At 33.6% G+C, this 27028-nt stretch overlaps 1 protein-coding gene across 1 annotated transcript in view; it reads left to right on the top strand.

Annotated features, from left to right (window-relative positions):
* LOC114336753 (neural cell adhesion molecule 2) overlaps nucleotides 1-27028 on the top strand; it is a 331903-nt gene that overhangs the window by 236193 nt on the left and 68682 nt on the right. The window contains exon 7 of the mRNA XM_050648967.1: nucleotides 18629-18928. Within this exon, the coding sequence (XP_050504924.1) occupies nucleotides 18629-18928 (300 nt within the window). The remainder of the gene's footprint in view (nucleotides 1-18628; nucleotides 18929-27028) is intronic.

Raw genomic sequence — 27028 nt, 5'->3', positions numbered from 1 at the left:
ATACGTCCTTCCTCTGATCGTAACAATTTTGGACCAACACCTGTGTTGCTACTACTGCTTCTCTTGTTCCCAAACCTTGCCTAAACCCAAACTGAGAATCACTGATGTCCCATTCACATTTTTTGCATAATCTTTGATGTAGTATTTTTAAGAATATTTTTAAAGTGTGACTCATCAGCCTAATGAGTCTGTGATCCTCACATCTTTTTGCATTGACTTTTTTGGGTAGGGGAATAAATCAACCACTGCTGAGGATAGCAACCAGTTTCATAAATAAAATTAAATATTTTATGTAGTGCTGAAATTCCCCTTTCATCTAGTAGTTTGAGTATTTCTGAAGGGATTTCATCAGGTCCAGGTGCCTTATTGTTTTTTGAATATAATATTGCCTTTTCTATTTCCTCTTTAGTAATTGAAGGGCCAGTCAGCTGGTCGTCTGTATAAACTTCACTCATGGGTCTTTCGTCATGAAAGAGCTCCTGAATATAGTTTTCCCATATATGAATTTTCTCTTTTTCACCTAGCACTACCTGGTTATCCTGATTAACTATAATAGTTGGTCTTCGTTTTCTGTATATTCCAGCAGTCTCCTTAAGCTTTTTATGTAAATTCCGATCGTCGTGCTGTCGTTGTAAATGTTCTAGATTGATACATTGTTGCTTAATCCATTCATTTTTTGCTATTCTTATCTTTGCTTTTACTTGCCTGTTAATGTTTTTATACATATTGCTGCCATCTGGGTCATTCTTGTGTCGTCGTCGTTCATCCATTAGTAATAGTATTTCTTCTGTCATCCATTTTTGCTTCTTGTTCTTTGGTTTGTACCCCAAGTTGTTTTCATGATGTCTGTTACAGCACTTGTAATCGTATTCCATGTTGGTGTTAGATATTCGGTAATGTTTGTCGTCAATATTTGAATTTGTGTGTTTATTTCATTACTTATTTCTGCTTGTATCATTGGATCTTTCAGTTTATCCAATGCGATCTGTTGTTGAGTTTCAGGCTTGTTTTTGCATGAAAGAGCGATCTTTATGACGGCCACTAATAGTACATGGTCAGAAGGCACATCTGCTCCAGGATATGTGCAAGCTCTTTTGACAGTTGTGCTGAATCTACCGTTGATGAGAATGAAGTCTATCTGATTTCTTATTATGTTCTGAGCTCTATCGGCTGGAGATTTCCAAGTATAAAGACGACGGGGGTGGAGTTGGAACCATGTGTTGGTAACTCTCATGTTTTCTTCCTGACAAAATTGTACAAGTCGGTCACCCCTTTCGTTCCTTGTTCCAAGACCATGAGGTCCAACTACGTCTTCAAAGCTGCCTTTCCCTATTTTGGAATTAAAATCTCCCATAATTATGTTATAATATGAAATAATAAGTTACAGGGGTAAAAATACAAGAGAAAAGTTAGTGTGATTTTTATTGCAAATATTTTATTCAGAAGAAACTATTTATTTATTTTGCGGGACTTTCGGCCCTTGGTAATTATGTAATCTTTAATCTCGCGTTTAAATTTTTCAAAAATATTTATTAGTTTTCTCAGAATTCGAAAAAAATAAATACATTTAAAACACATCGAAAATTTTGACACGCAACATTTTGCGCGTTTCCTCTTAATTTTGACGTTTTTGATTTAAATAGGTTAAGGGCAGCCAAAGTACAAAAATTGAATTTTTTAAGTTTTTTTTGGGTTATAATTGAAAATTATTCTCTGAAATCTCCTGTTTCCAACGATATTTTTAAATTTGCTTCTTCTTCTTAACGTGCCCTATCAAGTCCCCTTGACGTTGGCGATTAACATGGCGAAACTGTCTCTGTCTCGAGCTATTCTAAATAGGTGTTCTGCTTTCTTTATTCCTGTCCACTCCCGGATATTCTTCAACCAAGAGGCCTGCTTTCTACCAATTCCTCTGCGTCCTTCGATTTTACCCATCATAATAAGTTGAAGAATATTATACCGGTCTCCCCTTACTACGTGTCCAAAATAGGCCATCTTTCTATATTTGATGTTATCAAGCAGCTCGCGGGTAGCATTTGCTCTCTTAAGGACTGCCACATTTGTCAGCATAGCCGTCCATGGTATTTTCAGAATACGTCTGTGCAGCCACATTTCAAAGGCCTCCAAACGGTTAATGGTGGATATTTTTAATGTCCATGCTTCGACACCATACAACAGGACTGAAGGACTGACCAAATGTAGCATTTAATCATGCGCTTTCGAAGTTGAAGTTGCAAGGTATCATTACAGAAGAATGACCTCATTTTTAAAAATGTGGTGCGGGCTATCTCGATTCTACATTTTATCTCTTTATCTGGATCTAGTTGTTCAGTAATATGGCAACCAAGATATTTAAAACTGGGTACTCTTTGAATTATATGACCATCAACATATAAACGTGAATCTTGATGGCCAAACGGCTAAATACCATGTATTTTGTTTTTGAACAGTTTATATTTAGGCCAAACTCTCTTCCCACTGTGTCAATGGCATTTAAAAGGTGTTGTAATCCATTCATATCATCACTTAAAATAACTGTATCGTCTGCATATCTGATTGTGTTTATCAGAATTCCATTAACCTTCACACCCCATTCCAAATTATGCAGCGCTTCCTTAAATATTCTATCTGAATACAAATTGAACAACAGTGGGGACAGTATACAACCCTGTCTGACACCTCTTTGTATTTTGCATATTTGTGTTGATTTTCCATTTATGCAAGCTGTCGCTGTTTGACGCCAGTATATTTTTCTATGATTCGCACATCTTGACTATCAACTCCTTTATCCTTTAATATTTTAATTAATTTGTGATGTTGTACTCGATCAAAGGCCTTCTCATAGTCAATAAATACAGCAAAGACGTCTTTCCTTTGATCTCGGCATTTCTGCAATAACACATTTAGTGCAAAGAGTGCGTCCCGGCTTCCCAGTCCATTTCTGAAGCCAAATTGTGTTTCATTAAATTTGCACAAAATAATAAGAAATATCGGACGATTCCATATAAGTTTGGTTGTGTGTAGATGTGTAATTGGTTGACAATTACCATACTCTACATAGATAACCAATCCATGATGCGAATAAAGATATTTTGATACAAAAGTAATCTATCGTGACAGTACTTTCACAATGTTAACGGGTAAGATGGCAATTGTAATTCTAGGTTAGTATTTTTCAAAGACGTAAATGTAAATGTTTTATATCATTGGTATATTCGGACATTGTATAATAGTCCAGGGCGCATCTGTTTTGAGATGGACGTTGAGAGGTGACTCAAATTTTTTTGCAGAAATTGCTTGAAAATAAATCAAATAATAATATTTGAGTTATCCTCCCTCTCAAAAAGGCCCGGAACATTGTTTAAATAATCAAAATGTCAAAAAATTAAGGAAAAATTCGATTTTTTTCTTCGTTTTTTGATTATAACTTTAAAAGTATTCATTTTCGAGAAAAGTTGTATTGACTTAAAAGTTGCGTAATAAAATTTCCTACAATATAGAATTGGTTAAAAATTTAAAAAATTGTCACCCTAGTTGCAAAATAGCAATAATTGCGAAAAAACCATACAAAAACAAGTATTGGCATTTTACGTTTTTCAACAATTTATGGTACACTTAGGACCTTCATATTTCAACCAGAAAAACTTTATGATACAGTAAAACAATGCTGTAAATTTCATTAAGATCGTTTCAATAGATTTTGCAAAATAAATTTTTCAATACAGCTTTCGCAAAAAAAATTCATTTTTTCAAAATGTTACAGGATTGAAAATAAAGCAGATAGCAAGTTGAATTTTTTTTGCTTATAGAAGTGTACTGTACCTTTCATTTGCAATTTGCAAAATTAAAATCGATTAATAACCACGGCGTCAGGAAATTTTTTAAATAAACAATAATTTTTGGTGCTACGCGCAGGACAGCGGTGTTCGATTCACACAAGTGGATTTCCACCAAAATTTCTTCCAATGTTTATTTAATATATTATTTTCTTACTCTATATTTTGTTGTATTTTAATATTTTAATTCCACAAAAATCAAACCAATTTTATTATTGTTTGTGAAATATCGTTTAAACAATTGCATATATTTAAAAATAATAAACGTTTATTTTTTAAGTTAAAATATATGAATAAAGAAAGTTTTTGCTAATAAAAGTGTTATTTCAAAGGATAGAGTATGTGTTTTTATTTTACAATAAACAAATTTATTTATTTATATCGAAATTTAATAAAAATTAAAATGTATCAATCATTGTCAAAGGTCATTGGAATGCCCAATCAGAGCAAACTATCCGCTGTCCTGCGCGTAGCACCAATAATTAATGTTTATTTAAAAAAATTCCTGACGCCGTGGTGTTAATCACTTTTACTTTTGCAAAATTGCAAATGAAAAGTACAGTAGACTTCTATATTCAAAAAAAATTTCAACTTGCTATCTGCTTTATTTTCAGTCCTGTAATATTTTGAAAAATGAATTTTTTTTGCGAAAGCTGGATTGCAAAATTTATTTCGCAAAATCTATTGAACCGAGTTTAACGAAATTTACAGTATTGTTTTACTGTATCATAAAGTTTTTCTGAGTGAAATATGAGGGTCGTAAGTGTAGCATAAATGGTTGAAAAACGTAAAATTCTAATACTTGTTTTTCTATGGTTTTTTCGCAATTATTGCTATTTTGCAACAAGGATGACTATTTTTTAAATTTTTGTGCAATTATATATTGTAGGAAATTTAATTACGCAACTTTTATGTCAGTACAACTTTTCTCGGAAATGAATACTTTTAAAGTTATAATCAAAAAACGAAGAAAAAAATCGAATTTTTCCTTATTTTTTTGACATTTTGATTATTTAAACAATGTTCCGGACCTTTTTGAGAGGGAGGATAACTCAAATATTATTATGTGATTTATTTTCAAGCAATTTCTGCAAAAAAATTTGAGTCACCTCTCAACGTCCAAATGTATTAATATTTTTACAGATCAGCCCTGGTCTATAATGAAATTTTTGATTTATATTTATTTATTTTTTCCGTAAAATATGTAATGGCAAATATTTATATAAATATCGATATTTATGTAAATTTAAATATAAATACTCTGACAACTGTCAGATTTAACCAAAATGTCATGTAGTGATTCGCGACATTTTAAAATCTCATATGATGTCAAAATTAATGACGCACTAAAAGAAGGGTTTGGGATAAACTCATGATACAATATCCCAAGATACGACACGTAGTGTTCCTAATTTCGTTCAGGTGGCGCATGACGTCACGTTGTGAGTAGATCCTTTAAATTTCGAATGCATTGCCATTATGATTTGGGGATTTTAGCTTTTAATATCAGTTGTGAAATTTTCTAGAAGTGCTGTTTTGTTTAGTATGGTTAAATATAATTATTGAGAACATAATCTAATAATAGAAATCAACTACAAAGATGATTTTTTTATTATTAGGCAAGATACTTCTCACTTTATATTAAACTTTATAATACATGTACTTACGATGAAATAAAGGTAACAATAAAATTGTAATCTGTTAAATGATAAAAAAAATTTAAATCTGCGGTAGCTATGAAGCCCATCAGTTATATTTTATCACTTCAAGATCTCTTATTCATTAAGTAATTATACAGAGCGCTGGAATAAGTGTTACCCCCCCCTTATTAACTTATTTATTTTTAGCATAGAAGCAAAACGCTTGGACAGGTCAATTTGTAAAATAAGCATAGTATATTATAGCATCAATGTTTCGAACTGTACGCGATCTTTCTTCAGGTGACAGGCACAACTTTGATTTTTTTAAATAGGAAAGTGCATCATGTGACACATCATTTAAAAGCTTTTGAAATACTGATTACAAAAATGTAAAATACTGTTATCCTATTTAAGAGCGTAGACGCAAAATGTCGGTCAAATTTATTTTAAATACATTAATTTTTTTCGAATCCTGAGAAAACTAATAAGTATTTTTAAAAATTTAAACGTAGAATAAAATATTACAGTATTATCGAGGGTCAAAAGTCAAGAGTCCCTGAGAACTTTTATAATGTTTATTTTAATAAGTCACAGAAGTGAAAAAAAGAGAAAATTTAGTCTGATTTTTATTGCAAATATATCATTCAAAAGAAACGTTTTGTTTAGTCTAAGGGACTTTCAGCCCTCCATAACAATGTAATCTTTAATTCTGCGTTTAAATTTTTCAAAAATACTTATTAGTTTTTTCCGAATTCGAAAAAAAAATGAAAGCGTTTAAAAGTAATTTGACCGAAATTTTGCGCCTACGCTCTCAAATAGGAGTAAAGTATTATACATTTTTGTAATCAGCATTGCAAAAGCTTTTAAATAAGATATTACATTATGCACTTTCCCATTTAAAAAAAGTCAAAGTTATTCCTGTCACCTGAAAAAGAATCGCGTAAAGTCCGAAACATTGATGCTATAATATACTATGATTATTTTAAATATCGGCCTGTCCGAGCGTTTTGCTTATGTGTTAAAAATAAATAAGCTAATAAGGGGGGTAACGCTTATTCCAGCTCACTATATTTATGATCACACCTCCTAATTGAAATATACTGGATATAAGGACTATTCAAATCTAACGATGGATATAATATTTTTTATCTATAAATTTTGCTTAATAATAAGAAAACACTAAGGCATTTAATTTATTCAATAAAAATTTGTTAACGTTAAAATTGTCTGCACGTTTACATAATTGTTTCCACACACATCGCACTTTGTTGTCTTTTGGGAAACTAAAAAACTTGATATTCGTATCGAAACCTTGTGATTGATTGTCGACATTACAACCAAACACGGCACACCTCATTTTTAATAAAAGTTTAACAAATTATAAGTAAAATTCACCTTAAACACAAAAATAAACACTGTTTACTATACGACAACGCTGAATATAATGCTGTTCTACTCACAGAGTGACGTGGATACGTAGGCCCCGCCCACTTGCTCCATGTCATATCTTCAGAGTTATTGTATCATGGTTGTCGCCTAGACTATATTCGGGATAATGCATTATTTTTAAAATTAAAACATAATAATTAATTGATCCTGATTGACCCCTTATACATACATAAAATAGTTATTTAACCATTAAAAATATTACTACTATTAATAAAACTTTGAACAAGATCATAAACTAAAGAATTTTTTGCCATTAAAATTTTACAATACTTGCAATATTTCGCAAATTTACTGCACTATAACTTCCTCTTAGTGCATAAAATATTCTACCAGGGATTAGTATTTTGAACACGTTTACGCCTTCGTATAACATTTATGTGTTAGTTAATAGGATTTTCTTCGAGGATTACTATACATTTAACTGTAATGTATGTGTTTATTTCATATAAAATTCTAAAATCTAAATAATGTAGGTGCTAAGACTCAGAGAATTAAATATTGCGTATAAAATGCGAAGTGGTAATAATCTGTAATGGTAATAACAATCTTCTTCTTCTTCTTTTTATGTAGACATGACAATGTCTGTTTTCCAATTTGCCTCCAGTAAGTTGTCATTCCATCTTTTTCGTGGTCTTCCCACTGATCGTCTTCCTATTGGGAAACCGTCTCTCGCCGTCCTTACTACTCTATTTGTTGTCATTCGGCTTATGTGGTCGTTCCATTCTACTCTTCTGTTTTGCACCCAGTTATTAATGTTGTCCACCTTGCACCTCCGTCGTATATCTGCACTTCTAGCTCTATTCCACAGTATCTTACCATCGATTTTTCGCAGTGTTTTCATATCTGCTCTTTCTAGCATTATTTTTGTCATTTCTCTATCAGGTCGTGTTTCTGCCGAGTATGTCATTATTGGTCTGATGACTGTTTCGTAAATTCTGCCTTTCACTTCTTTTTCGATGTTTTTATTTCTCCATATTGTGTCATTCAGGCAACCTGCGGCTCTGTTTGCTCTATTCACCTGATCTTCCACTTCTGTTTCGAGCTTTCCGTAGCTATATAGTGTGATGCCTATGTAGATATTTAAACTCCATTGTCTTTATTAGATCTGCTGTTATAACCATGCATTTAGTCTTTTTTGGGGAAATTAACATGTTAAATTTTCTAGCGGTTACATTAAATTGGTGCAGCATACTTTGTAAATCATCTTCACTTTGAGAGATTAGTATTGTGTCGTCTGCATTGCAGTTTATTTTAAGTTGTTTTTCTCCCATTTGATATCATTTTTTTTCTTACTTTTTTTATTATTTCGTCGATGATCAGGTTGAACAATAGAGAACTCAGGGAATCTCCCTGTCTTATCCCATTGCCAGCTTCAGTTGGGTCAGTTAGTTCTTCATCAACTTTTACTTTTATTGTGGGGTTTTTGTAGATATTCTCGACCATTTTAACTATTTCTAGATGTACCTCTCTTGCTTAAAATAAATGGATAACGCCCTTTAATTTGACCCTGTCAAATGCCTTCTTAACGTCCACGAAACATAAGTATGCCGGTTTGTTGTATTCTAATGATTTTTCTTGAACCTGCCTCATTATCCTGTTATATAAAACCTTGTTGTTCTTCTGCTAATGTTATAATTTTTTTCAGTTTTTTATCACGTTAGTCGTTAATTTTAGTGTTCTGTTCAATTAATTAATTCCTCTGTAATTCTCCGGGTCCGATTTTTCTCCCTTTTTGAAGAGAGGTATTAGGATGCTTGATCTCAATTCTTGTGGTATTCTGTTCTATTCTATTACTTTTTGGATTAGTTTTAATAGTTGTTTGGTCAGATCTTGTCCTCCGTAATTTAGGAGTTCATTCGATATTCTGTCCTCTTCTGGTGATTTTCTATTTTTTAATTTCCTTAATGCTTCTGTTACCTCTGCTTTTTCAGTATTTACTTCTTCGTTTGTTTTCACTTCAGGTGTTGTTGGTTCGTTATCGTGATCTTTAGCAAAAAGAGATCAAAAATAGTGTGCTCAAGTTTCCTTCTGAATGTGTTTCGTTTTTATTAGTTCGTTTATCTCTTTTCTTTGTCCTTTGATCATTCTCCATATTTCCTTTTATGTTCCGTAGAAGTCGTGTTCCATCTGTTTTGAGAAGCTCTCCCAGCGTTCCCTTTATAATGTTCCCTGTTAATAATGTGTACCATTTTATTACATAAATACAAGTACGAAATACCAACTTCTTAAAATAAGGTTAATATTCAGCTACATATTTTATGTTACTACTCGGTATATTAATAAAAAGGAATAAATATTAACATTGTAGTAATTGGATTACTTAAAAATACACGAGGAAAAATTTTCCTGTAGTTGGGTGTATACCATATATTACAAAAAACAGGAAAATTTTCCAAAAAGGGCTACATCACAGAACTAGTTTTCGATCGGATAAGAGATCATCATCAGTGCTGACACGATACTGACATGCTAACCACCAAACTACAAAAATATACGGGTAAAAACCCTTTAAAATTGATCTGTCGTGGAAACATAGATTATATTCGTGATATTGAACATGGATGTACAAAATATCCCGTGTGTTCTGCTCGAGGTACCATTTGAGCCCAAATTGACTTGTTCATGACATGGGATATTTTTTACATCCATGTTCAATATCACGAATATAATCTATGTTTTCACGACGGATCAATTTTAAAGGGTTTTTACCCGTATATTTTTGTATCTTGGTGTCAAGCCAAGTTTTTTGGTGCATGTCAGCATCGTGTCAGCGCTGATGATGATCGGTCATTCGATCGAGAACTAGTTCTGTGATGTAGCCCTTTTTAAGAAATATTAATAAATATACACTGGGGTGCAAAATTAAGCGGACACCTTAAAAATGGGTCATTTTTGATGTCTTGAATTTCCTAAACCTGTTGTCAGATTTAAGTGATTTTTTAATGTGTTATAGCCTTATTCTTTAAAATATCGGTATAATAATATTGTTGCTAAACAGATAAATATACCGGGTGTATCAATGAAACTGTGTTTTTTCTCAAATTTCGCATCACCCTTTGGAATATTTTAGCATTTCTAAAATACTCAAATTAAAACCCAACTATAGCTTGATGTTTTCTCAACATTCTGTTTTTTGCTTCATTCGCTTATGTTGGACCATGAAAAAGTTAGGTACTTTAGCAATATGCCTTGATGTTCATCAATACAGGGTGTTTTTAAATAAGTATGGCAAACTTCAAGGGGTAATTTAACATGAAAAATAATGACAGTTTGATTTATAATCCTATGTCCGCAAATGCTTCGTTTCTGAGATAGAGGGTGTTGAAGTTTTCCTTACAAACTTAAGATTTATTTATTGCTTTAAAACCAGTTGAGATATGCAAATGAAATTTGGTGAGTTTTAAGATGTAGTTGTTATACATTTTTGACATACAAATAAGAATTTAATATTCACCATTGGCGCGCACACGGGTAATATGAATCGTCCTATTACCCGTATGCGCGCCAATGGTGAATATTAAATTCTTAATCGTATGTCAAAAAATCTGCAACACCTACTTCTTAAAACCTACCAAATTTTATTTGCATATATCTCAACCAGTTCTAAAGCAATAAATATATCGCCAGTTTGTAAGAAAAATTTCAACACCCCTATCTCGGAAACGAAGCATTTGCGGACATACCGTTTATAAAGCAAACTGTCATTATTTTTTCATTCAGAATTACCCCTTAAAGTTTGCCATACGTATTTAAAAACACCCTGTATTGATAAAAAACATGGCTAGTTGTTAAAGTACCTAACTTTTTTATGGTCTAACGTAAGCGAATGTATCAAAAAACAAAATGTTGAGAAAACATGAGGCTATAGTTGGATTTTAATTTCATTATTTTATAACTGCTAGAATATTCCACAAGGTGATGCGAACTTTGAGAAAGAAACACAGTTTAATTGGTACACCCGGTATACAATGAAAATCTAGCTGTTTAGCAACAATGCTATTACAAAGATATTGTTAAAGAATAAGGCTATAACATATTAAAAAATTACTTAAATCTGGCAACAGGTTTAGGAAACTCGAGACATCAAAAATGAACCATTTTGAAGGTGTCCGGTTAAATTTCCTCCCCAGTGTACCTTATATAAAGGATTTTACTTGCTTTTTGAAATACTTACTCTGAAGATGGGGTTGGGGTCAGTCGAAATAAGGGAAAGCGGGTCGTGGACAAGTTTTAGGGTATAAGGGATTAACTACTGAAAATAGAGGAATGAATACTTACAAAGACGTCCTTATCTTTTCAAAACAGAAATATTTCTGATATATTTATAATGGATGGGCGGCTTTCAGGAAGATTTTCCGTTCCTGGACTCACTCAATGTGAGTTACACCGACAGTTTACAAATTATGCCACCATGAGAAGTACTGTCGACACGTTATATTCCCTCCATGTCAGCCCTCCTAGCTGATAAGTGTAAGTCACTTTAACCCTTATCCGGGCAAGGTGGGTCCAATGGGCCCGAGACGCCAATTCTTTTATCGTAAACTGATAAAAAATTTTTTATTGAATTTTATGCATCACTGAATTTGTTTAGAAGTATGTTTCCTTCAACATAGTCATGAGCTATTTAAAATATTCCATACCATTTTTAAAATTATTGCGTCGAAAGAATTTTGTCACGTAAAGGGGCAACACGGGCCCGTCGGACCCTATTTGTATTTATACCTAAAGTCCAAATCTTTGTTACATAAGTTAACCTGGCAGTCAGGTAATGATTTCGTGGATTATCTAAACGTTTTTCATGATTCCGGAAATCCAATAATAAAGTCTAAACCTGTAACAAACAATGTAAACATCTCTTTGGTGTGAACATCAAAGAGATGCTTACAATAGGTGTTATATCTAGTCCAAATGAATTTTAAAAACTGATAATCATTGTTGCAATGCAGTAATATTGTTAGGTAGGTACCTATACATATTTTGAAACAAATAATGCATCTGGTATCAATCGTTTGATATCGATGTTAGTGTCGAGAACTAAGCTCCTAAAATTATGTTGAATTACAGTAAAAGTAGATAGTGCGAATAAAATGTCCCGAAAACCATACCATTATCAGCTGCAGAACTGCAAGATATTGCTAATAATTTATGGGATCTCGATGATAAAGAATCTCCTGAAGTAGGTGGCATTGAAAGTGACTCTGAAATTCAAGATCATTTTTCGGAAGCAAGTGAAGAGGATGATCAGCAAGTAGTATTGAGTGATAATGAAGAAGAATATGTAGCCACAAGTTCCCAGATTTCAGAGTGTGTAATTTTTGAAACTAAGGATGGAATTAACTCGAAGAGTCAACCACAACCGACAGGACGTATGCGATCTTGCGACATAACAAAATGCAAAACGCACAAAGTAATGTTACCCCTGGTCAAAATGTAGATGATCCTGTTGATTCCTTTTGTGTGTTTATGGACGAAAAAATTGTGAACGAAATAGTGAAGTGTACAAATAAAGAAGCCGAAAAAGTCCTGGGGATAGAGAACTGGAAATATTACGACTCTACAGAGCTATATGCCTTTATTGGACTACTACTAACTGCAGAGCAACTGAGTGCCAACATCCATAATGTAGATATAATTTGGACCTTTTCAGTAAGTTTTATGGACCTACTATATTTAAAGCTACCATGGGGTTACAACGATTCAAAAACTTGCTAAGATTTGTTCGATTTGACCATAAAGACACGAGGGCTGAACGAAGAAGGAACGACAAATTAGCAGCAATACGCGATGTGTGGAATCAAGTCAAACAAAACTTTCAGAAATACTATTTACCAGAAAAAACATAACGGTAGATGAGCAACTTGTAACGTATCGACGTAGGTGTCCTTTCAAGCAGTATATGCCTTCAAAGCCAGACATGTATGGCATGAAAATATGGCAAATCCTTCAGGTAGATCACGCCCTCAAGGTAGACCGCATACTATAGTAGCACCTTTTATTAATCTAGACAATTTAAATATAATTTTAGTAAAAAATGAAAAAAGAATATTAGAAATATATGGGTAAATATGGATAGTACACTCACGAAGAGTGGTGGGCCCAACGAACCCGAGTTGCCCGGTTACGTAAGTAAAATGTGTTGCCAGGATAAGGGTTAATATGCAAATAATCGTCAACGAACATATTATAATTTTCTAAATTCTATGTATAATAATTACGGAGGTACGATTTTTTCTGTCACTTCCAACTTAATGCGTTAAAAACAATTTGATAATATAGATGACGCACTGAAAGAAGGGTTTGATATGAAGTATAAGACAGTAAAAATTATAACTGAATGTAGTCCTATAAATATTAATAAATTAGTTATCTTGATTAATGGGAAAATATAGCTTTGGCAGGGTAAGATAATTATTCAGCCAATAGCATTGCGCACTCTTATTGCGCATAAATTATTATTTTACAATATTATTATAAAACTTAGTCGCCTTACACCACTATGTGGTAAAAAGGTTTTTTGAAAATATAAATAATTATAAAACTTTTACACACGAAATGTTATTTTAATTTACTTCAATTTTACTCGTATCTAAATCACGACTTTCAGAAACAAAAACAAATGGAAAATGCACTCCATTAGCCCTGCTTAAAGATGTTTCACTTACAACAAATCATAAATGTTTCAATATATTTACTCGAAGCATACGACGCGCCATTTCGCTGTTAATGTTGCAATTTGTTCCCGTCTGGAAGCTGACATTTCCATATGAGTAAGGAAAAACATATGCCTTTAACTGTTAAGACATCATCCACGTTTAAGCTAAATGTCACATCAATATTCTCTTTTATAGTAAACTGGCTCTTTAAATGTTTTTAAAACACTTTTTAACGTGGAAATTTTTTATTATTTTTTTTTAAATTAATTTAACGTGTTTGTGGCAGCTTTGGCCATTAGCACGAGGCACAGTGTATAGTGGATACAATTATACAGGTTGTCCCGAAAAGATTGGTCATAAATTATACCACAGATTCTGGGGTCAAAAATAGGTTGATTGAACCTCACTTACCTATATACAATATTGCACACAAAAAAAGTTACAGCCCTTTGAAGTTACAAAATGGAAATCGATTTTTTTTTTCATATATCGAAAACTCGCAGAGATTTTTGATTGTAAATGGACATGTGGCATTTTTATGGCAGCAGCATCTTAAAAAAAGATTTAAGTAAAATTTGTGTACCCCATACAAATTTTATGGGGGTTTTGTTCCCTTAAACCCACCCAAACTTTTGTGTACGTTCCAACTAAATTATTATTGTGGCACCATTAGTTAAATACATTATTTTTAAAGCTTTTTTGCCTCTTAGTACTTTTTCGATAAGCCAGTGTTTATCGAGATATTTTGAATATTTTTCGAATCCACCACATATTTGTATATGGTTAAGTACGATTTGTAGAGACCTGTTAATAATCTGAAAATTTATTTATAATTTACATTTTTAGCTATATTTTGAAAAAGAAGCTACACCTCGATAAAAGGTGACCTATGAAAAAAGACTAAGAGACAAAAGTTTTAAAAACACTGTGTTTAGCTAATGGTACAGTTATATTAAAAAAAAGGGTACAAGTATTAGAAAGAGAAGTTAACGTCATCCTATTTGTGTAAAACCGGCTGGGATTTTTGGAGGTTATCAAATGTCACAGGTTATTAAAAATATAAATCATTGGCGTTGAGCATTAATTAGACGAAACCATTTATTCAACAATTATATAAAGAATAATTTTAATGACTGTTACAAATAGAATTTAGTATTTGGTGATAGAACCGTCTGCTTCTATAATTTTATTTAGTCTATTTGGCATACTTTGAATTATATTAGATATCATATTTGGATCAAGATCTTCCCAGCACTCTAAGATTGTATCCCACAATTGATCTGAATTTTGTGGCATAAAATTTCTTTTATATATTTTTTTAACAATTATGCCCCAAATGTTTTCAATTGGATTTATATCTGGACTGTGCGCAGGCCATGGCAATACTTCCAGGTTTTGCGTTTGAAACCAATTCCTTACGGCATGGGCAGTGTGGACTGAACAATTATCTTGTTGATATATAAAAGTATTATTAGGATACAATTGCTCAATAGAAGGGAGCATTACGTGTTCCAAAACGTTAATGTAATAATTGTCGGCAGTAAATCTTCCCTCTAATCGCCAACAAACACCAGGTCCATGTATACTAATCCAACCCCATACATTTACAGAAAAACGTCCAGATTTATTATGAGAGTGAATATATCGTTCTTCAAACCTAGTATTGGCTGGACGATAAACACGGATTTGACCGTTATAGGTCGACTGAAAAGTCTTTTCATCAGTAAAAATGACGTTGTTCCAAAATTGTGGGTTGCGGTAAATATAGTTTAGTGCAAATATTACTCTTGCTTGCCGATGTTCAACAGTTACTAATGGTTTTTTAGCAGCTGGTCGGTTTTTTAATTCAGATTCATTGATCCTTCTGCTTACAGTAGGTTGGGCACCAGGAAATCCCGTATGAATCCTTGAATCCTTCGACGTCGCAAATTGATTATCTCTTAAGAATTGAACTAAAACAGCATCTTGTTGAGGAGTGGATACTTTGGAACGCCCTGAACCAACTTTTCTTTTTAATGATTGTTGTTGGACCCATCGTTGCTTAATTCTGAAGATTGTTTTCAAATTTCTATTATAGAAATTTGCTAGCGCACGAATTGACCATCCTTCTTCCATTTTCGTAATTATTTGAGCCTTTTCAATCTCACTTAAATGACGAGGCATATTAATTTTTTATTGTACGTAACGTTAAACCTATCAAATTAAACGTCTTTGACGTCTATGAGTTGCATTTTTGATCACTTATGACATTTGATAACCTCCAAAAATCCCAGCCGGTTGTACACAAATAGGATGACGTTAACTTCCCTTTCTAATACTTGTACCCTTTTTTTTTAATATAACTGTACATACCACAATAATAGTTTGATTGGAACGTACACAAACATTTGGGGGGTTTAAAGGAACAAAACCCCCATAAAGTATTTACGTAAATGTACTGAAAAGAAGCCGCATCTCAATAAAAACTGGCTTATCGAAAAAATAATAAGAGACAAAAAAGTTTTCAAAACGTTGTGTTTAACTAATGGTACCACAATAATGAATTACTTGGAACGTACACAAAAGTTTGGGGGGTTTAAAGGAACAAAATCCCCATAAATTTTTTATGGGGTGGACAAATTTCACTATAATTTTGTTTTAAGATGTTCCTTCCATAAGAATGTTACACGTCCATTTTCAATAAAAAATCTCTTATAGTTTTCGATATATTGAAAAAAATCGATTTTCATTTTGTAACTTCAAACGGCTGTAACTTTTTTTATGAGCACATTTGTACTAAGGTAAGTTAGATTCAATCGAACTATTTTTAACCCCAAAGTGTGTGGTATAATTTGTGACCAATCCTTTCGGGACACCCTGTATAATATTAGATACAATTACATATACAGGGTGTTTCATGAAGGATTGTCCATAAAGTAACTGGAGAAACCTAAGCACAAAATAAGAAGATTTAACCTAAAACACTTAAATAAAATATTCCTCCTCACCGAGATACAGAGTGTTTTATTACAAATATTCTAAAATGATTTTAGCCCATTGTTAAAGCACCTTTTAATATTTTTTGTTCAAACTTGACACATAGTTTACACATGCTAGGATACTTTAACTAGTCTTATAAGATAGTTTTCCGCTGTTTCCAGAGGCGTGCTGTAGGGATATATACTTCATTTTCGCCCCCTTTCACAATCTACGCCACTGCCGTAATGATCATTTCAGCATGTTTTTTTGATTCCGTGTTAATTTTTACATTAATATCATTCTTTTGTTTCATTGCGATGAAGTAAGTAGTTTCCATGGATTCCATAAAACTATGTATGTATTTTAAACTACATTAAAAAATAAGATTATGTGTTTAAAATACATCATCATTCAGCCCTTTGCGTCGACTGCTGGACATAGACCTCCCTCATTTTTTCCATTGTGCTCTATTTTGAGCACTTTGCATCCAATTTCTAGACATTTTCTTGAGATCGTCAGTCCAACGAGTAGGTGGTCTTCCTCTACTTCTTTTGTTTAATCTCGGATTCCACTCAAGTAATCTCTTCGTCCATCTCCCATCACTGATTCGGGCGACGTGTCCGGCTCAGTTCCATTTCAGGGTGGCAATTCGGGAAATTACATCGGTAACTCCTGTTCTGCGTCTTAAGTCTTCATTTCTAACTCGGTCACAAAGCGATATACTCAGCATTGACCTTTCCATTTTCCTCTGAGCTATTTGCAGCATTTTAGAAGTTGCAGCTGTCAATGTGAAAGTTTCGGCACCATAAGTCATCACAGACAACCCACATTGGTCAAATATTTTACGTTTTAAAGAAATTGGTATATCGCTTTTAAATATGTCTCTGAGTTTTCCATAGGCTGCACATGCTAGGTTTATTCTTCTTCGTAGTTCGCATGTTTGGTTGTCTCTTGTGATCTTTATTTCGTGTCCAAGATATATGTATATTTCCACTAGCTCTACTTCGTTGTCTCCAATATTGATATTTCCGCTAGGTACTAGGTTTGTCATGAATTTTGTTTTGGAGACGTTTATTTTAAGACCTACACTGGCACACACTAACTGAAGTTCATGTAGCATTGTACATATCTCCTTAAGGTTGTTAGAGAATAAAACTATGTCGTCTGCGAAAATACATAATAAGTATTATTGAATCCATTTCATTAAAACGCAAATAACTTGAAAACTACCTACTCTATCGCATTGATACAAAAGATGATATTTAAGTAAAAAGTACCTAACGAAGGATCAAAAAAACATACTGAAATGATTATTACGAGAGTGGTGTAAATTGGAAAGGGGAAAGGGGCGAAAATGAAGTAAATATTCCTACAGCACTCTTCTGGTAACAGCGGAAAGCTATCTTTTAACACTAGTTAAAGTATCCTTACTTGTGTAAACTGTGTGTCGTTTGAACAAAAAATATTAAAAGGTGTTTGAAAGATGGGCTAAAATGTGTTTAGAACATTTGTAATAAAACACTCTGTATCTCGGTAAAGAATAATATCTTATTAAGTGTTTTGGGTTAAATCTTCGTATTTTGTGCTAAGGTATCTCCAACGGTGAAGTTAGGTACACGAAAGCAGCAGTAGAAAAATTGAGCTTGTTTTTGACAAATGAGATGTTAATGTTATATTACCGTTTTTATATTCTTTGGTATTTTGCTGATGTTTAAGAGGCTTAATAAATTAAAAATACGTATCATTCTTGTTTAATTTCACTCCTTCAAGGAGTAAACCCAATCCTACTGTTGAAAGTGTGTCAATGGAAACATTTTTTTATGTCGGCCTCTGACACCGATGTAAGCTTTAATGTCCAGAAAACCTATGTATATTAGTTGCGGAAGGTTAAATATGTACTTTACTGTTTATGTGCAAACCTTGAACTTACCTTTAGTTTTACTATTTACTAGTTTTACTATTAGTTGCGGAAGGTTAAATATGTACTTTACTGTTTATGTGCAAACCTTGAACTTACCTTTAGTTTTACACACTTTTAATGTACATATTGTATATACCTTAGAAATACTTTAAAATATTAATTTTGTTTTAGATGCTCCAATCTGCAAGCACGATAAGGTAGCTATTGTGGGTGCTTCAAGAGGTGAAAGTGTTGACATTATCTGTGAGATCGAATCTGATCCTCCAGCAAGGACATACCGATGGAAGTTTAATAATTCTGGCGAAACCATTGATGTTGCTGCTGAACGATTTGCCAAAAGTAGCAATGGAACTCACAGCATCTTGCGATATACTCCAGTGTCAGAATTAGATTATGGATCCTTGTCATGTTGGGCTTCTAATGTAGTTGGACATCAAGTGGAGCCTTGTCTCTTTCAGCTAGTAGCTGCCGGTAAGTTTATTTAAAACACATTTTGATTGGTGAAAAACATATATTCAATTTACTGTCATTTTAATAGAAATTCTAAAATAACATTAGGCAGAGGGCGAGTTGTGTATTTATGTGTTTTTTAGTATTAATAATAGTAGGGGAGGAAAATATGATAAATTTGCAGTTACTGGAGCGTTATGGGGACTTATTGGGTTGTAAAGGGTAGGTCCTAAAGCCAAAAAAAGTTAAGTTAATTTTATCATAAAGTGGGGGACTTTCTATTTTTTAATTTATTTTTCCATTTCCAACAATCGCTTTTTCCAAATATACCGCCATCTTTCCATAATTCGGAAAAATGTCTCGAATAAAAGTAACTTAATTTTTACGTAAAGAATACAAATCCGCAATAAAAATTAGGTACTCCTATTTAGGATTTCAAAGTAACCCCTCACCCCACCTCCGTGGGGGGTCGTATTTGGTGCCATTGGATAGAATTTTCAAAAATACTGAATACGTGTATTTTACAGATTTTAGAATTGATGATCATTTTGCGAAATATCGCGGGGTTCGTATTAAAAATTTAAAATTTACCCCCTACCACTTTCCTAGGGGGATCGTGTTTAATATCATTCAATAGGTTTTTGAAAAATATGAAACACGAATTCTTTAGTGTTTCGGTCTGACGTTCATTTCGCGAAATATTCGCTTTTTTTGTGAAACTTTGTGACTCGCCCATTTCCTTACGCCCTGCTCAAATCGTCAGATTTTTGGAATATATACTCCATCTAATTTACTTACCGTTTCACGTCATCCGCGTCATAGCCCGTGGCATAACATGATACCAACACGAAATATTTAGGCGGTAGGTGTGTTCTTTTTTAAAAACACTTTGCCGAGTACACTGGCATTACAGCCACTAGACATATTTTATTATATACGAGTAGAAATAATATTTAAAGATTTCTATTAATGTCAACTTAAAGAAATACACAATAATATGTTTCATTTAATTTGTATAAATGGATTATAAAGCATTTTTATGAAGCACATTTGTTCGGAATACACTGTAACTATAATCGAACGAAGGTGATATTTTGGCATGAATTGGTAACATTTATTTGACAGTTGCGGTGATGACACTTCATATTTGTTTATATTCTTTACATAAGTATTTGCTTCATTATATTTACCGTTTTTATTATGTACGTACACGTAAGATTATAACTTAATTCTTGTTTTCTATTTCTAAAGTTTTTATATATTTACATTGAATAATAATTTGTTTTGCTGTATAATCCACTTCCGCAAAAATTGTGTGATGTATTTGATTTAAAATGAATTCAAGAATTTTTTGTAATTGGGCAAGAATGTCAACTTAGATCTCTAACGTAGATAATGACGTGCAGCGATAAGTAAATTAGACGGACTGTACAATGTTTTGCATGTACTTACCTTATCTTAATCTCACGATTTCAAGTTTTTTAAGGATAGGTTTTTTCGGACCCCCCTTAACGATCTCCCCTGTATTAAGAGCCAAATGGTATAGGTACATTTAGAGGGTACAAGGTTTCTCCCCATGTGATAATCTGACGCGCTCGAGTAACTGCAAAAATCCCCGCTTGGGCTCCCCTACCATAATTTTTTTAGATATAAAGATGGCAGAACCTCGGTTATAATATGACTAAAACTCTCAGTAACCTTCAAAAAACTTGAATAACAAAAGTTTTAACAAATTTTATTATGAATTCCCTTACTCAAGAAATTCAATACAGAAATGTGTGAGGATTAGAGACTCATTAGCCTGATGAGTCACACTTTAAAAATCTTGTTAAAAATACTACATCAAAGATTATACAAAAAATGCGAATGGGGCATCAGTGATTCTCAGTTCGGGTTTAGGCAAGGTTTAGGAACTAGACAAGCAATAGTAGAACACAGGTGCTGGTCCAAATGTGTCACGATTATAGGAAGGAAGTGTTCCTATGCTTTCTAGATTACAAAATTCATGTCCAATACCACAAGTTAATGCAAATCCTTAAGAAGGGTCTTGATATAAGCCAAAAAATTTAATTTTAATTTAAAAAAGAATTTAGATGTGATTTATTCATTTTAAGGGGTTGTTATACCCGATATCTGTGGCTTTTGCCCAGTATCCATGTTTTTTATTGTGTCGTTTAGCAATTGCTCTTCTATGAAGGTATTTTAAGAGGACGTAAGTTTTTCACTCATTTTTTATATAAAAAAATCTTATCTTAAATGTCCTTTTAGGAAGCTCTGATGATGGCATGTTATGTGTTGAAAGTACTTAGCTGATAATAAAAAAATTTTTACACACTATCAAAAGTTTTTTGAGAACATACACCTGTTTGCCGTTTTGACCTATTTAGAAGTGTGTACAAGTCTTGCAGTCTTTTCCAATAAGCCAAAAACACATAAAATGCATTGAAAACTTGTACTGGTATCAAACTGCACAATTAAAAATAGACAATTATACATCCAAACCCATACATATTAGAAGGGGTATTCGACAGGGATGTGTGCTTTCCCGTCTATTATTTAACATTTATTCGGAAGCCATATTTTAAGAGGCTTTGGAAGATGAAAAGATGTGAATGAAAGTAAATGTAGTATTGATAAACAACGTACGATATGCTGATGATGGTGTCTTAATTTGTGACAACATAGTCGATCTTCAACAACTTGTCACTATAAATTGCACAATACGGTAAACGAATGGGATTAGAGATTAATATCAAAAAGTCCAAATTCATACGCCATAACACTGAATATCAAGTCCATTGACAGAGTGAGCAAATTTAACCCATTAGCGCCCAGCGTTACCATATGGTAACGTAAAACACATGATTTTTAAAAATTCTGCGGTATGCCCATGGAATTAGTCAGCCACATATTTTGAGAACTATCGTTTCTAGGAGTACTCCAGGCACCTATAAAACGTAACGGATTCGTATTTTAGCCTTTTTTCAACCGTCGAGAGATAATCATATGACAGTGTGGTTTAAATTTATAGAAAAAGATGGACGTCCGTTTTGCGTAAGCAATTTTTGATAGTCTTCTAGTAACTATATTTGCATATTTAAAAAAACTAAGTTTATTATACCCCAACTTATTATAAATTGTTGTATTTTATCAACAATTAAATGTAGCGAATTCGGTAGGAATAGTCAAATTACGCCGTTACCATATGGTTGCGGTGGGCGCTTACGGAATCATAATCTTATTTTTTTTTCAGTCGTGGATTTTTGTTAGCAGAAGCGATAGTGTTACTGGTGCGATGGAAAGATAACTCTGTTGTTACAATAGCATCTACGAGTTGTGATGGTTCAGTATTGGGCACGGTAAAAATATTTTCTCATGAAGAAAAAGGCCACATTCAAGTAAGTCGGCCTCACTATATTGCTGAATGCAACAAAATATGGTGGGTACCGACTGGATGGGTCAAGGTGTTTCAACCTACCGAGTAGCAATTTACAGTAAAAAATGGTATTGGCAAATTGTAACATGGTTGTTGGATGTTGCAGTCCATATAATTCATGGCATTAATATAAAAAAAAATAAAAAAAATATATATCCTTGCTATCGTTTAGGAGAGAATTGGCCCGAGTTCTTCGCGCAAGATATGGAAGTCGTCCCTTGTATACAGGAAGGCCTAGTCTACATAGACAGAACTTGCCAGATCTTCGTTTTGATCGCTTCGACCATTTGTTACATCAAGCAGTAGAAGGCGATGTGCTGGAGAGAGATGTACAACATCTGGACGAACAATGTGTAAAAAATGCAACGTTGGTTTGTGTGTTAATTGTTTTCTAGGATACCACACCAGACAATGAAAATATTCTCAAATAAATATTTCAAAAAAATTAAAAATTTTGGTTTTAACGATCCTAAAGATTCCTTAAGCGCCCAGCGTTACCATATGGTAACACCATATAATTAAAAAAAAAGACAGGAAACCGAAAAACTTGTTTTTTGGATTAAATTAGTAACATTTTCATCGAATTAACCCTAAAAGTAAAGATTTTTAAATAAAAAAAACTTGGGCGTTAATGGGTTAAATACCTGGGAAAGCGGCTTTTGGAGACTGGGCATCAGACAGGGAAGTAAAAGGTCGCATTGGGCCAGCTCGACAAGTTTTTGTAAAACTCAGGAAGATACTGACCTGTTCAGATTAATTTCGATCTTCAACTGAGACTAAGGGTACGAACATGTCGAAGATACATGGATGTGCGCGGTGTAGGTGGCGATCGCGGTCGCTACATCGATGTCAAAACAAACCTTCATTTTCTTATGAGATCGCACATACCACGGTCAACTTAGAAATCCCGAGATAAAAGTCAAGCTTACAAATAGCATTAATAGTAATGTTGCTTTAAGAACCAATACTGATGACATTGAAAGAGACTGGATCAACTTAAGGGACGCTATATGCAACGGTGCGAAAGAAGTAATTGGTGACTACGAACGGAAGAAGAAGAACGAATGGATAACAGATGAAATATTACACCTCATGGACAGAAGGAGAGAAAATTAGAATAATCCCGAACAATATAAAGAACTGTCAGCAGAAAGATAAAAGAATCAAAAGAGAAATGGTTACAAGGAAAATGTCAAGAGATAGAAGAGCTAGAACGAAAACACGATAGTTTTAACATGCATAAAAAAATCAAAAAGTTTACTTATACTTACAAGAAAAAACAGTTTGGTAAGTTAATAGATAAGAACAACAAACTTATTGTAGATAAAGAAGAACAGTTACAGACTTGGGCAATTTACATAAAAAATTTTTTTACGGATTATCGTCATATTTCTACGAACACTCTTGATCCGAATGGACCAAAAATATTGAAAAGTGAGGTGATAAAAGCTATAGATCAAACGAAAGATAGGAAAGCCACAGGATGCGATGAAATACCAGTCGAATTTTTAAGTTTTTAACGAGAACAACATATTGGAACTGTTTAATAAGATATACGTTACTGGTCAAATTCCATCGGACTGGTTGAAATCTACATTTGTGCCCCTTCCCAAGAAATCCAATTCTAAGACTTGTAGCGAATATCGCCTTATAAGTTTAATGAGTCACACCCTTAAAATATTCTTGCGTATTATCCATTCCAGAATACGAGCAAAATTAGAACACAGCATAAGTAAAACACAGTTCGGTTTCAGATGCGGTTTTGGAACTCGAGAGCCCCTATTTGCAATACAAGTCTTGATTCAAAAATGCCTGCATCAACAGAAAGATGTTTACGCCTGTTCTATCGACTATGAGAAAGCATTCGATACTATCAAACATGACAAACTCATAGAACTATTACATCTTTCAGGACTTGACACTAAGGACATCCAGATTATAAAAAATCTATATTGGAATCAAACAGCCCACATAAAGAATGGGCATATGGTGAGTGAAAACATAACGATTTCTAGAGGGGTTAGACAGGGCTGTATTCTTTCGCCACTGCTTTTCAACCTGTACACGGAACAAATATTTCTAGAGTCACTGGAAGAGTACAATGAGGGCATCAAGATTAATGGCGTACCAATAAGTAATTTTCGATATGCAGATGATACTGTTATACTGGCCGGTAACATCGAAGATTTAAAGATGATGCTAAATAGAGTAAATACAACTGGCAACCGATTTGGACTGAAGATCAATAGAAAGAAAACTAAATTTATGGTGATCAGTAAAAAGAACATTCAACATATCGACCTGAATATTGAAGCCGAACGTATTGAAAGAGTACACCGATTTAAATATCTGGGATATACAGTAAATGTTAAGTGGTACCCAGACGTAAAAATTAGGATCCTAATTGAAATAGCAAGATCCAAATTCATAAAAATGAGAAAGCTCTTAAGCAACCGCAACCTAAGCGTTAACCTCCGATGGCGCGCCACGAAATGCTACGTACTTTCTACGCTACTTTACGGAGTAGAAAGGTGGACGTTAACAACAGCAACTATAAAGAAGTTAGCGGCTCTAGAAATGTGGCTGTATCGACGCATACTGAGAATGCCTTGGACAGACAGAGTGACCAACACAGAGGTATTGAGACGAATGGGTAAAGAGGTGGAATTGTTAACAACTGTTAAAAGGAGGAAAGCGTCATACCTGGGCCATGTGTTCCGTAATGATAAGTACAGTCTGCTACAGCTTATCGTGGAAGGCAAGATTGAAGGTAGAAGAGGTTTGGGCAGAAAGAAGAAATCCTGGCTGAGAAACTTGAGAGAATGGTTTCAAATACCAGAAGCTGCGAACATAATACATGCGGCACAAAACAGAGAAACCTATCGTTTGATGGTCGCCAACCTTCGGTAGAAGACGGCACATAAAGAAGAAGAAGACCTACCAAGGATGTGTCACCCTTTCACCTCGCCACCTATCACCTCGGTTTACAGCGATGTCGATACCAAAACAAAATAGTTTGTTTTACATTACGATCGAGCTGCTGATCGCGTGGTAAATTAAAATTTATTGGTGGTTTTTACCGGTGGTTTTTACTGGACCAGAAATAACAGAAAGTGAAGTAAAACACACCATTAAAGAACTAAAAACTGGGAAAGCTGTAGGACCAGAAGAAATACCGACAGAAATATTGCAACTTATAGCCGACTGCAATATACATGTAATTGTCGAATTATTTAATATCATATACAGAAAAGGTATATTACCTAAAGAATGGCTTCTATCCACATTCGTGACTTATGAGAAATGCCAGACAATGTTGCGAACACCGTATCATCAGTCTAATGTGCCACATACTCTAAGTATTTCTAAACAATATTCATCGTAGAATATACAAAAAGTTAGCACAAGACATTGGATAAACTCAGTTCGGATTTAGAAAGGCTCAAGGAACCAGAGAAGCATTATTTGCAGTAAATGTGCTAATACAGAGATGTTTAGATGTAAACCAGGACATCTATGTCTGCTTCCTAGATTATAACAAGGCATTCGATACGGTGAAACATAATCCGTTAATGAAACTACTGAGAACAAAGAACATAGACACACAGGATATAAGAATAATAAATAATCTGTATTATGAAGAAGAAGCTATCATAAGAATAAATAAATTAAACACCAATAAAATAAAAATTAAAAGAGGGGTTAGACAGGGCTGTGTCTTGTCGCCATTACTGTTTAGTGCATATTCGGAAAAGCATTAGAAGATGAAGTAGCATGCCTAAAAATAAATGGCATACCCATATGTGAAATTACATACGCCGATGACACAATGCTAATAGCAGAAACTATTACAGATCTACAAAGAATTTTAGATAAGGTTGTTGCAACGAGTGAAAAATTTGGTCTGTCACTAAACATAAAGAAAACGAAATTCATGGTTATATCAAAGAAAAATATTAGAAACATAAATCTACACGTAAATAATAAGACGATAGAACGAGTTCAGAATTATAACTATTTAGAGCCAAACATTAGTGAAACAAACGATTATATACCAAAGAAATCCGAATTAGAATAGAAAAGGCTAGAATTGCATTCACTAATATGAAACAAATATTATGTGGTAGAAACATCAGCCTAAATCTTAGAAATCGAATACTAAAATGTCATGTATTTTCTGTTCTTTTGTATGGTGTGGAGACATGGACTCTCAATAAACAATGCCTCGATATATTGGAAGCATTTGAGATGGGGCCGTATCGAAGAAAGCTAAGAATCTCCTGGACAGACAGAATAACCAATAAGGAAGTAATAAGGAGAATACAGAACAGCAGGGAGATAGGTACTGGATTCCATCCAAATAAGAAAACTTCATTACTTGGGTCATATAACACGTGATGACAGATATGAACTCCTAAAATTAATTATGCAGGGAACGATTCAAGGAAGGCGCAGCATAGGTAGGAGAAAAATGTCCTGGCTAAGAAATCTCAGAGAATGGTTTGGATTCAGCTCAACTGAAATCTTTCGGGCTGTAGTATCAAAAGTGAGAATAGCAATGATGATTGCGAACCTTCGTCGCGGAGATAGCATGTAAAGAAGAAGGTGGTTTTTAAACCACGTGACATTCGCCGGAGATACGGCTGGTGTATTTATCCATTTCAAGGTTACAAGTTTTGGTTATA

This window comes from Diabrotica virgifera, chromosome 4, assembly GCF_917563875.1.
Source record: "Diabrotica virgifera virgifera chromosome 4, PGI_DIABVI_V3a".
Classification (NCBI taxonomy): Eukaryota; Metazoa; Arthropoda; class Insecta; order Coleoptera; family Chrysomelidae; genus Diabrotica; species Diabrotica virgifera.
Note: the sequence above shows the minus strand (reverse complement) of the source record. Positions and strands in the feature narration are given on the sequence as shown.